At 54.6% G+C, this 11,216-nt stretch overlaps 1 protein-coding gene across 6 annotated transcripts in view; it reads right to left on the reverse strand.

Moving 5' to 3' along the window:
* Positions 1 to 5,838: 5,838 nt before the first annotated feature.
* Positions 5,839 to 11,216, reverse strand: part of TBC1D2 (TBC1 domain family member 2) — a 61,684-nt gene continuing 56,306 nt past the window's right edge. For all 6 annotated transcript variants that reach the window (XM_032240161.1, XM_032240162.1, XM_032240163.1 and 3 more), the window contains 4 exons: positions 10,360 to 10,480; positions 8,616 to 8,801; positions 7,076 to 7,197; positions 5,839 to 6,411 (listed from right to left, as the gene is read on the reverse strand). In XM_032240161.1, coding sequence (XP_032096052.1) covers positions 6,204 to 6,411; positions 7,076 to 7,197; positions 8,616 to 8,801; positions 10,360 to 10,480 — 637 coding nt within the window. In that variant the 3' untranslated portion in view covers positions 5,839 to 6,203. The remainder of the gene's footprint in view (positions 6,412 to 7,075; positions 7,198 to 8,615; positions 8,802 to 10,359; positions 10,481 to 11,216) is intronic.

Consider the following 11,216-nt stretch of genomic DNA (forward strand, 5'->3'; position numbering starts at 1 on the left):
CGTGATGATCCCGGCCAGGTACAGTGCGCGCGCAGAGCCCGGCCGGGGAAGCGCTCCTTTCCCCGAGCAGTTACAGCGGTTGCCGAGGCTTCCCTATCCTCAGGGAGCAGAGGAGCCGGGAGCGCCGGTGCGAGCCGAGGAAGACGCCCTTCCTTCCCTCGGGACCAGCGGGGGCGCTGCTGCCCTGCCTTGCCCGCTGGGGAGCCCTGAGGACACTAGGCAATGGGGAGGCCCTGCCTTTGGGTAACACCCCCCCCAACACTGCTGAGCCACGCACTCCTCTAAGCGCCTTCTGTGCGCTACCCCCCTTCACTGTCACACAGGCCTATGAGGTTGATACCATTACTCACCTATGGAACACAAAAGAAAGCTGAGGCACAGAGAGGTTAAGTAACTAGGTTAAGATTGCACGGCTAGTCATGCAACCCCAGGCAGTATGGCTCCCAAGGCTACTAAGCAACTCCACACCACGTCTTTGAAGAGCTCTTGGTTTTCTTCAGTAGAGACGGGGTATCTTGAGGGCCTTGAACTGCTCCGCGGCACATAGCAGGCACTCAGTATATAGCTATCGAGTGGATAACAGAGTACACTATGTACTACTTTACATGTCTATATTCTTTTTCTTTTTTTGGCGAGACGGAGTCTCACTCTTTCGCCCAGGTAGGAGTGCAGTGGTGCGATCTTGGCTCACTGCAACCTCCACTTCCGGGGTTCAAGCGATTCTCCTGCCTCAGCCTCCCGAGTAGCTGGCAGAACAGGCCCGCACCACTGCGCCCCGCTATTTTTTGTATTGTATTACATATTTATAGACAGGGTTTCACCGTGTTGGCCAGGCTGGTCTCATATTCCTGACCTCGTGATCCGCCCGCCTTGGCCTCCCAAAGCCTGAGATAAAAGGCGTGAGCCACTGCGCCCGGCCATATCTGTATTATTTCTTTTAAGCCTACCAACCCCTTTATTTAGCCACGATTATTACCCCCATTTTAAAGATAAAAAAAAATTGAGGTTTTGAGTGGCAAAGTACTTGGGGAGCTCTTGATTATCTCCTTAGAATGTGATTCAGCTTTCATAGTCCACACGCCACTCCCCTGCCCAGAGTTGGATGGGCTCCCTGCCTACCACCCAAAGCCCAGTGTACAGTATGGCTCTGAAAACCCCACCCTACCGCTCTGATAAAGGCCTCCTGGAGCTGGACTGCCCAGCAGGCAGACTGAATGCATGCAAGAGTTGGGTACCTGAACTTTCCAAGAAGCATATGGATTGCCAGGCATGGTGGCTCATGAATGTAATCCCAGCACTTTGGGAGGCTGAAGTAGGTGGATCGATTGTTCTCAGGAGTTCAAGACCAGTCTGTCTCTACTAAAAATACAAAAATTACCTGGGCCTGGAGGCATGTGCCTGTAGTCCCAGCTACTTGGGAGGCTGAGACAGGAGAAGCACTTGAACCTGGGAGGCGGAGGTTGCAGTGAGCCAAGATTGTGCCACTGCACTCCAGCCTGGGCAACAGAGTGAGACTCTGTTTCAAAAAAAAAAAACCAACATAAACAGACAAAAAGCATATGGATGAAATCAGAACACTGTGGGAATTCTTTATGATCATGGGTTGGTTTTTACCTGAATTACAGCTGGACAGTGGGCACCATAATCTTTCCCAGGCTAAGGCATCTAAGGATCTCTGTTGTTGTTGTTGTTTTTGCATGGATCTGCTCTGTCGCCCAGGCTGGAGTGCAGTGGCACAATCCTAGCTCGCTGCAGCCTCCACCACACAAACTCAAGCCATCCTCTCGCCTCAGACTCCCAAATGGCTAGAACTACAGATGCATGCCAGCACGCCCAGCTAATTTTTATATTTTTTGTAGAGATGGGATTTCACCACCTTGCCCAGGCTGATCTCCAATTCCTGGGTTCAAGTGATCTGCCTGCCTTGGCCTCCCAAAGTGCTGGGATTACAGGTGTGTGCCACCACGCCTGGCCTTGAATGCCTTAATTCACTTCGGGCTTGGGCCAGCATCTCTGGTGTGGCTTTCTGCCTCCGCCAATGGCACTCGCCTTTGCTCTGCCTGCAGTTGGCTTCCCAAATCATCATCTCCCCTGTGTAAACCCACTCATCCTTCCAGGCCTAGGCTTCCTAGATGTCCTGTGGATGTCCCTCCCACCCTTGCATCTGCATCTTCCTACCCTGTGCCATGGTGGTCGATGGCTGGGAATGTTGGGGGAACAGCTGGTTTGACAGAGACATCTCTGGGGCCTGTGGGCATATGGACCCATAAGCCAGAGGGAGAGCTCTGCAATGAACCTGAGACCCTTTCTGGGGTTGCTGTGGCTGGGGAGCGTCCTCCTCTCTTGCCCCTTCCCTCCCTCTCATCCTGGTCCAGATGTGGGATTGCACACATGGGGAAACTGAGGCCACAGTGGGCATGACCCCTAGCTATAAAACCACATAGCAGGTCTGGTTCCAAAGTTGGGCCCATCTGCTGGCATCTTCTATTATGCCTTAGTGTAGATTGGGAAGGGCCAGGAAACCTTCCTCTTCCTTCCCAGTGCACCCACATGGCCAGCTTTGTTCATCCTCCATGTGTGGGTAAACATCTTGTGCAGGACCAGAACATATGTGTGTGGTGGGGGGGGCCAAGTTCTCCATCTATCTGCCCTGCATGGAGCTTTCTGTACGACATGGCCCGATGTCCATGGGGGAGGGGGTTGAGAAAGAATGAGGAGACAGCGCCTGGAGGCTGAGGGGTGTTTGGAGAATAGTAGCCTTGAACATGGGCACCATCTGGAAGTGAGTGAGCAGCGCTTATGTTGAGGGGGGCCCCTTCCACCTCCTTTGGGTCCCTTTATTCCTGGGGATGTTGCCCCAGGGAGGTTTCCTGGGTAACTCCCTTTCCCTCCTCTGTAGAACAGGCTGGACCACAGCTTGCCAGGGGCCTATGGCCTGGGGAAGGCATGCTTTGAGCATGAGGTCCGGTCCCCTAGGGTGGGAAGGTGGGGCCGAGAGGGATCAGATCCTCCAGCCCTGAAAGGCAGCAGCCCCGGGGGAAAGGGCGACAGCTGTGGTGCGGGCCAGGAACCCGACACCAGGAGTGGGCCCCAAACACACTCCAGAAAGGGCGGGGGGGGGGGGGCGGGTGCCCTGGGAGCAGCAGCAGCAGGCACAGATGCTCTGGGGTGGGCCCACTGGTCCCTCTCAGCCTCTCTGCCATGTGGGTGTCACGCTCCCCTTGTTGTCTCTGATGAAGGGGAGAAATAGCACTACAATCCCAGCTTGAGGCAACCATGAGGAAATTCTTCCTTTAGGTTTCCTTGGTCTAGAACGATCTTCTGAGTGTACCCCCCAGGAGGCCACACGCCAAGCCTGCCCCTTCCCCAGGTCTTTCGGAAGGTGTTCTAGGTTCCAGAAGTGAGGTAAACCAGGGGGAGCCCTCCCTGGCTTTGCAGTAAGGGCTCTAGGCTTGAGCAGGGCTCGACCAGGGGCTGTGTGACTTTGGATAGGCTAACTGACGTCTCTGAGCCCTGTCTACTCGTTGGTAACCTGAGCTTGGCCTGGGTGAGTTGATGCTGCAGGACAGGTCGGTTCTCAATCCAGCTCCCCGTCAGGGCTTGAGGAGGCAGTTAGCCCTCACTGTCCTGTGTCCCCAACCCTCCTGAGTATCAGAACGCCCGGGCCCCACCACAGGCTCCAAGCATAAAACCCTAGCACCGACATTTTTAAAAAGCTACTCAGCTGATTTTTTCTGTGTGTGGAGTTTCAGTCTTGTTTCCAGGCTGGAGTGCAATGGCGCAATCTGGGCTCACTACAACCTCCACCTTCCAGGTTCAAGCGATTCTCCTGCCTCAGCCTCCCGAGTAGCTGGGATTACAGGCACTTGCCATCAAGCCTGGCTAATTTTTTGTATTTTTAGTAGAGACAGGGTTTCACCATGTTGGCCAGGCTCATCTCGAACTCTTGGCCTCAAGTGATGTATCCACCTCGGCCTCCCAAAGTGCTGGCCACTGCGCCTGACCTACTCAGGTGATTCTAAGGTGCAGTCAGGTAGGATCAAGAGGTTACATAGTGCTGGGTCAAATGCAAAGTACCACCCACCCCTCTCCCCAGGAGGGGAGGGAAAGAGCACAGGCACCCAGCTCTGAGCAGAGCTTCTTCTCTGCCTGGGGTTGGGGGAATGTGGGGAGATGCAGGAGAGGAAGAGAAGCGGAGAGGAGGAAGAGAGGGAAGAAGAAAAGCAGAGAAGTGGGGAGAAAGGAGGAAGAAGGGAAGGAGAGAATGGGGAAGGAGGAAAAGGAGGATGAGGGAGAAGAGAGGAGGAAGGAGAGGCAGGAAGAGGAAAGCAGGGAGGCAGGGGAGGGGGAGGGAAGGGGGGAGGGTAGAGGTGGGCTGCTATTTATCCAGCAGCCCCTGTGCCCATTGCCTGATTCTTTTTCGAGTGTTGTTGCTGAAGAGGGAATTTGAGTTGCAAGGCTAAGGGCAGAGGGACCGCTGGGTCAGAACTCCCCTGCAGCCTCGGGGCTTTCGCAGGCATCAGGGCCTGCCAGTGATGTTTCCTTCTTAAGAGGGCTGCTCACTGCTGTCAGTGGCACTTGCCTCTGTGCCAGGCTCCAGGCTTGGCACCGGTTTACCTGCTTTAGCCCTCCCAGGAGCCCCATGGGACTGGACCCCTCAGCATCCCGATGACCAACTTAGTGGGACCCCCCAGTCTGCCCTCATGCCACGATCACACTTCATGAACAGTTTGGTGAAAGGGCCTCAGGAGACGAAAAATGTTTAGCAAAAATAAGAAAGGCAGTCAAGCCCCAGTGCAGGGTATTCACGGAAACGTGGGGCCCTCAGGCCAGCCAGGAGCCCATGTGGACAGGAAGGAGAGGACCCCTGAGTGTCCCCTCCCCGAGGCTGCACAGGCAGTGCAGTGTACGGAATCAAAAGCCTGGTGCATCGACTCCTCGAATTCACACCTGTGGGTAACAGCGGGGGCTAGGGACCAGCCAGGGCCACCACAGGGGCTGTCCTTGGTCTCCAGTGATGGGCAAAGCTTCCTCTCCAGCCCGGACTGGAGCCTCAGATCAGAGCCAGGAGGTTCCAGAGCAGTGTCCCCTAATCCTGGGTGGTTTTCCAGAGAGGCAGCTTCTGTGTGAGAACCCCCCCACGCCCAATCCTTCACACCAAAGACAGCCAACGCAAGGCTAGACCAGCACAGACACAGGTTTTGCTGAGAAATGAGTTGCCTAAGTTACTGGCATGGCCTTGACCCCCTTCCTCAGGTAGAGACAGACTGAAGCCTCTGTTTGCTGAGGCGGGAACTGGAGGAGCCCGACGCTGGGCTGGGGCCACAGTGGGTGCTGTGATGAGCCAGTCCTGGCTTGGGCTGCCAGAGTCTCCACTGGCCACCTTCTCCCACCCTCTCAACCACCCATTTTTCAGAGGAGAGATGACCCTCCGTGCCCCAGCCTGTGAAGTGGGCAGTAGGTCACAAGTGGGGCACCAGACCCAGGGCTCTCTGCCCAACCCCCACACCAAGTTCCTGGTGGCAGCACACAGGGGGTTTTCCCTGGGATCCCCCCAAAATGGGCTGTGAGCAGAAAGGAGGGCAAAGGGGCTGGCTGGGTTCTGGAAACAGGCCTCAGTACACAGAGAGTGTCCTGGAATGCAAGCCCAGGCCGCACTGAAAAGGAGCTGCTGCCCAGAAAGACAAAACCCTAACATCTCAGGGAACCAGGCAGGGGCTGGCCCTACAGATGCACTCAGAATTGGCAGCCAGAGATGCCCTAGGCTGGAAGCCTGGCAGTGGCACACCCTGGCACCATGGGCCCATCCAGGAACAACTGGTAACTACGAACTGTTTCAGTTCCAAAGCTTATGAACTATTTCCACCATTTATATAGCTTTATATTGATATAACTTAGAGAATGTTCCAGGTTACCCTATAGAGGCAGTGCTCTTGCTTGTTTATATGCCCAAGTGCTCTGTGGACGAGGTGCAAAGGGGTGGCATCCCTGGGTAAGTAGGTGCCTATGAAGAAGCAGCCCAATCAATGGCTTCGCAGCACACAATGTCCCAGTGGGGAGACTGAGGCCTAGGGAGGGGAAGGCATGTGTCCAGGGTCCCATGGTGATGAGACACCCAGGGCTGGGTCACTGGTCTGGGCCCGACCTCCAGTGAGTCTGCCAGCCAAGGGTGAGGAAGGCTCTGGGGAGGGGAGGTGGCCAAGTCAGGCCTCTCCCTCCCCCTCGTCCTCGCTGGCGCAGCCCTCAGCCACGGCTCTGCCCTGGAATGTCTGCCTCTCCAGGTACTCAGCCTTAAGCTGCTCCAGCTCCTGCAGCTCAGCCTCCAGCCGCTCCCGGTGGATGATCCGCAACTGCCGCAGCTGTTTCATGCGGAAGGGGTTCATGTCGTTGAAGGCGATGTTCATCAGCTTCCTGGGAGGAGGGCACAATCAGCCCAGAGCACATTGCCCCACCTGGCCAGTGTTTACCAGGCTTTCCCAGACAGACATCCCCACATTACTTCCGCCCCTGTGGCTGAGCCCTGGCCCCCGCCCTGAGGAGGAAACAATGAATAAGGTGATTTCCACCCACAGAGATATGTACTGAGACAGCAGGAAGATCAGAAAAAAGAGACCTAACCCAGCAGGGAAGGGCTGATCGGGGAAGGCTTCTTGGAGGAGGTGACATGTGAGCTCAGTTTTAAAGAATGAATAAAAGGTGACCAGGCAAAGAAGATAGTGGTGGTGGAAGTGGCAAGGAATTATTCTAAGAAGAAGAAACTGCAGAAGAAGAAGAAAGAAAAGCCTGGAGGTGGGGTTGTTCTAGGAACTCAAATAATTCTCTTTTCCAGGATCACAGGCCATGGGTGTTCAGGGTAGGGCAAGGTGGGCAAAAGATGAAACTGCATGGAGGCCTCAAATGCCATGTTAAGGGGGCAGACAGATCACTCAGTTGGACTTCCCTGAATATTTCTAAGCTGTGACAGGAGCACCGGCGTCACTTACCAATCTCTACTTGGCAAATACCAGCCTCCCCTCTGCTATGTGTCCTGAGGGTGCGTGCGTGGTGGGAGTGGCAGAGGGGTGGGGGTCCTCACCGGCTGTTGGAGATGGTCTTGGTGAAGAAGCGCAGGTACTGGTAGATCTCCAGGCTATTCTGCAGCCTCAAGATCTCCTTCTCGTTGTACTTGAAAATGGCCAAGGCATAGCGAAACAACACCTGGGGGTACAGTGGGGACTCAGGTGGGGCAGGGGGGGCCAGGCAGGTCATCCCTGGAGGGAGGGAACCTGACAGACCCAGGCAGTATGGAACAGCCTGGACTGGCTGCAGATATTGAGGTCTGGAGGCACAATGTATGGGGGAGGGGGAGGGCTACAGGGGGGGAGAGGGGGAGGGAGACTGAATACCCCAGGGGCACCCAGTTTGAAATCTGGGGATTTGGACAGAGTCCTGGCTCTAGCCTGTCTTGACCCATGACTGTGGGTGAGGCATGGCTCCTGTTGAATCTCATGGGGTTAATCTGTATCTTTACATGGGGCTTTGGCAGGAACCAAATGAAATGACAGGCTGGGCATGGTGGCTCATTCCTATAATCCCAGCACTTGCGAGGCTGATCCGGGTGGATCACCTGAGGTCAGGGGTTTGAGACCAGCCTGGCCAATATATTGAAACCCTGCCTCTACTAAAAATAGAAAACTTAGCCAGGTGTGGTGGCACATGCCTGTAATCCCAGCTACTCAGGAGGCTGAGGCAGAATTGCTTGAACCTGGGAGGTGGAGTTTGCAGTGAGCCGAGATCACACCAGTGCACTCCAGCCTGGGCGACACAGCAAAACTCCATCTCAAAAAATTAAAAAAAAAAAAAATGAGGCAGCCGGGCGGGCGCGGTGGCTCAAGCCTGTAATCCCAGCACTTTGGGAGGCCGAGGCGGGTGGATCACCAGGTCAAGAGATTGAGACCATCCTGGTCAACATGGTGAAACCCCGTCTCTACTAAAAATACAAAAAATTAGCTGGGCATGGTGGTGCGTGCCTGTAATCCCAGCTACTCAGGAGGCTGAGGCAGGAGAATTGCCTGAACCCAGGAGGCGGAGGTTGCGGTGAGCCAAGATCGCACCATTGCACTCCAGCCTGGGGGAAAAAAGGAGAAAACCTCGTCTTAAAAAAAAAAAAAAAAAAATGAGATGAGAAACCTGAGGGTGCATTGTAGACTGAGGTATAAATTGGGGCTGAGTTGGGAGACTTGCCCAGATCTCTGGGCAAGGTCAGGACAGAGCGGGGTCCAGACCTGAGCTCCAGTCTCTTTCTCCAAGGCTTACTCCAAACAGGAGGAAGAAAAAGAGGGCTCAGGTGACTGGGGGGCAAGGACAGAATAGGGATGTGCCTCTCTGATCATGCTCATGCCTCCTCTCCATGGAAAGGAGATCCCCCAACTTTGGGATACACCTTCAGAGGCAGAACCGCTACTTCCTCTCATATATGCAAAGCACTTTACAGCTGACAAAGCCACACTGTCAGATGTCCTCAACAGCCCTGACAAGTAAGCACCGTCTTCCCATTCTCCAGGGGCAGAGCCAAGACCCAGATGGGGAAGGGACTGGCTTAGGGGCCCCCTGCCCATCCCCTAGCAGCACCCTACCTTGGTCCCCTCGTACAGGAAGGCATCCCAGACCTGAAGGAGGATGTTGCTAATGAGACTGTCTGCGAAGACCACGAGGAACCAGTTGAAGGTGATGAGGGAGAGATCCACGTGGTGCTGCCCCAGGTGGGCCATCAGCCTGGGCAGCTTCTCTGAGAGCAGGTCCTGGAGCACCCGCTGGTCCACCTGGAAGCCAGCGAGAGAGCCTGTCACCTGCAGCCCCAGGGAAGGGCTGCCTCCTTCCCTGCCCAGCCTTCCTACCCAGTCAGTCCACACACAGTCCTGAGGTCGCTCTGGGCAGGCCCTTCCCTGCCCAGGAGACACCTCAGGGAGCCGGAGCCCAGCCTCGCTGGGACTCAGGTACAGCTCATATCCCTCTGCTGCTCCTGACACAGGCCGGAGTCCTCTGTACTGGGGCACTGGGCTTTGCAGTGGAGCCATGTGGGCTGGCATATCCTTGTCTCCCTCACCCACCTGAATCCCTTGAGCCAAGTAGGAGCTCAGGGGCCAGCTGATCCTCCTGGCAGTTCAGAGACACTGGTCTCATACCCTGGTGAAATGGAAGCTTTGTCTCTACGCTTACATCAGCTGACACCCACAGCCCCTTTTCAACACCCAATTTGTGCCTGACACCTAAGAGGCTAGGTGGATGTCTGGTCCTGGGACAGGTGTGTATGTGGGAGGTTATAATGTCCTGCCTCGCTGGACATCAAGGAATCTTCTCAAAGCAGGATGCTCCTGGTGACAGAGGCCAGTGACCTCTCCTTGTGGCCATTGTCATGGCTCCATCCTTGTTTCACTGGATGGGTTAACCACTCTCAGAACTGGCTCCCTCCCTGGCTCCAAGACACAGTTCTTTTGTGGTTCTCCTCCTCCCTCTGTGATGACCCCACTTTAGTTTTCCCTTGCTCTTCCTTCCTGGAAATGCTGGTTGCTCAGGCCTCTCCCCTCACTTAAGTCCTCTTTCAGTTGCCAGTAGCTCCCCTCTGCCCTCACCCAGAACCCTGGGTCATCTAAGGAGGCCAAGTGTCCAGTTCATAACCTAAGGTAACCCCCGAGTCTAAGATGCCGTTGCTACTGAAGGGTTTAGGGATGAACTGATATGTTGCAGGAGGAGTGGATGGGAGTTCAGAAGAAACACTAGCTCTCTGGCTTGATAACTGAAGCCAGGTGATGGACACATGGAGGTTCCTTATACTATTCCCTCTATTGTTTTCAATGTGCAGAATTTTCCATAATAAGAAAAAAAGTGGTCATATAACACAGGTCAATTTGGGAGATGTTAAGATGTAAAAATTAAATACAAACATTTCCTAGCCTGCCTCGCAACTAGGGCAGCCATGAAATTCAGTCTGACCAGTAAACAGCAAGTAGAAATAGCTGGGTGGGGGAGCCAGCTCCTGGTGTTCACATTCTGCTTCTCCTGGCCTAGGCCATGGCCACGGTACTGGACGCGATGCAGCCATTCTGTGACCAGGAGGTAATGGGTGTGAGGATGAAGCCCATATCCCAGAGATGACAGAGCAGGGAGCTAGGGGCCTGAACCCCATGGTACTGCCTGGTCATTCATTATCTGAGAAAAATCATCCCCCGCTGAAGCTGCTGTTAGGTTGGGCTTCCCTTCTGTGCAGCCAAATGCAATTCCATAGTGCAGAGGGAGAAATTGAAGGCTGAGAGATTCCCACCTTTTCTGAGAGCCACAAGCTTCTAGGAAGGGCTCTGGGGCCCTGCCTGCCTCACTTACCTGGGATGCTGTCAGCGTGTTGCAGTAGTAATCAGCCGGCATGATGGTCTCCACAATGGCCACCAGGCACCAGAAGGCACTCTCCTCCTCCTCTAGGACCAGCAGAGCGATGGCCGCTAGCCTGGAGTGGTAGGGAAGGAGGCCTAGAGTGATTACAGAAGTCGTGGCTCTGCCAGGCAGCACATGGCAGAGGTGGCTTCCTGGGTTCTAGGGGGAAAGTCCTTCCATATGAGCACCAGTGCAACCCCAATCCCTAACTAGATTGGTGTTCCCAGCACCTGGGGTGAGACAAATGCTCTTTTGGGGAAATGACTGGCGATTTCCAGAGGAATGGGGATCACTTCAGAGCACGGGCTCTGGAGTCAGGTTGCTTGGGTGAATCCTGATCTTGCAGCCTCCCGGGTGACTTTGGGCAAGTTACTGAACCAGTCTAAGCCTCAGTCTCGTAATAAATCCCAGACCATTTTGAGGATGAACAGAGCTCATTCAGTGCCCCACACGGTGCCTGCCACACAGAGAGCTCTTAATAATAAAGTTAGCTATCCTCACCTTAATATTCACAGGCTTTGAGATCTTGACAAGTACACTAACCTCTTTGGCCCTCAGTTTCCTGATGTATAAAGTGAGATTAACAATATCTGCCGGGCGCGGTAGCTCACGCCTGTAATCCCAGCACTTTGGGAGGCCGAGGCGGGTGGATCACGAGGTCAAGAGATTGAGACCATCTTGGTCAAAATGGTGAAACCCCGTCTCTACTAAAAATACAAAAAATTAGCTGGGCATGGTGGCGCGTGCCTGTAATCCCAGCTACTCAGGAGGCTGAGGCAGGAGAATTGCCTGAACCCAGGAGGCGGCAA

Source organism: Sapajus apella, unplaced genomic scaffold (assembly GCF_009761245.1).
Source record: "Sapajus apella isolate SASKATOON/1434 unplaced genomic scaffold, GSC_monkey_1.0 scaffold46, whole genome shotgun sequence".
NCBI lineage: Eukaryota > Metazoa > Chordata > Mammalia > Primates > Cebidae > Sapajus > Sapajus apella.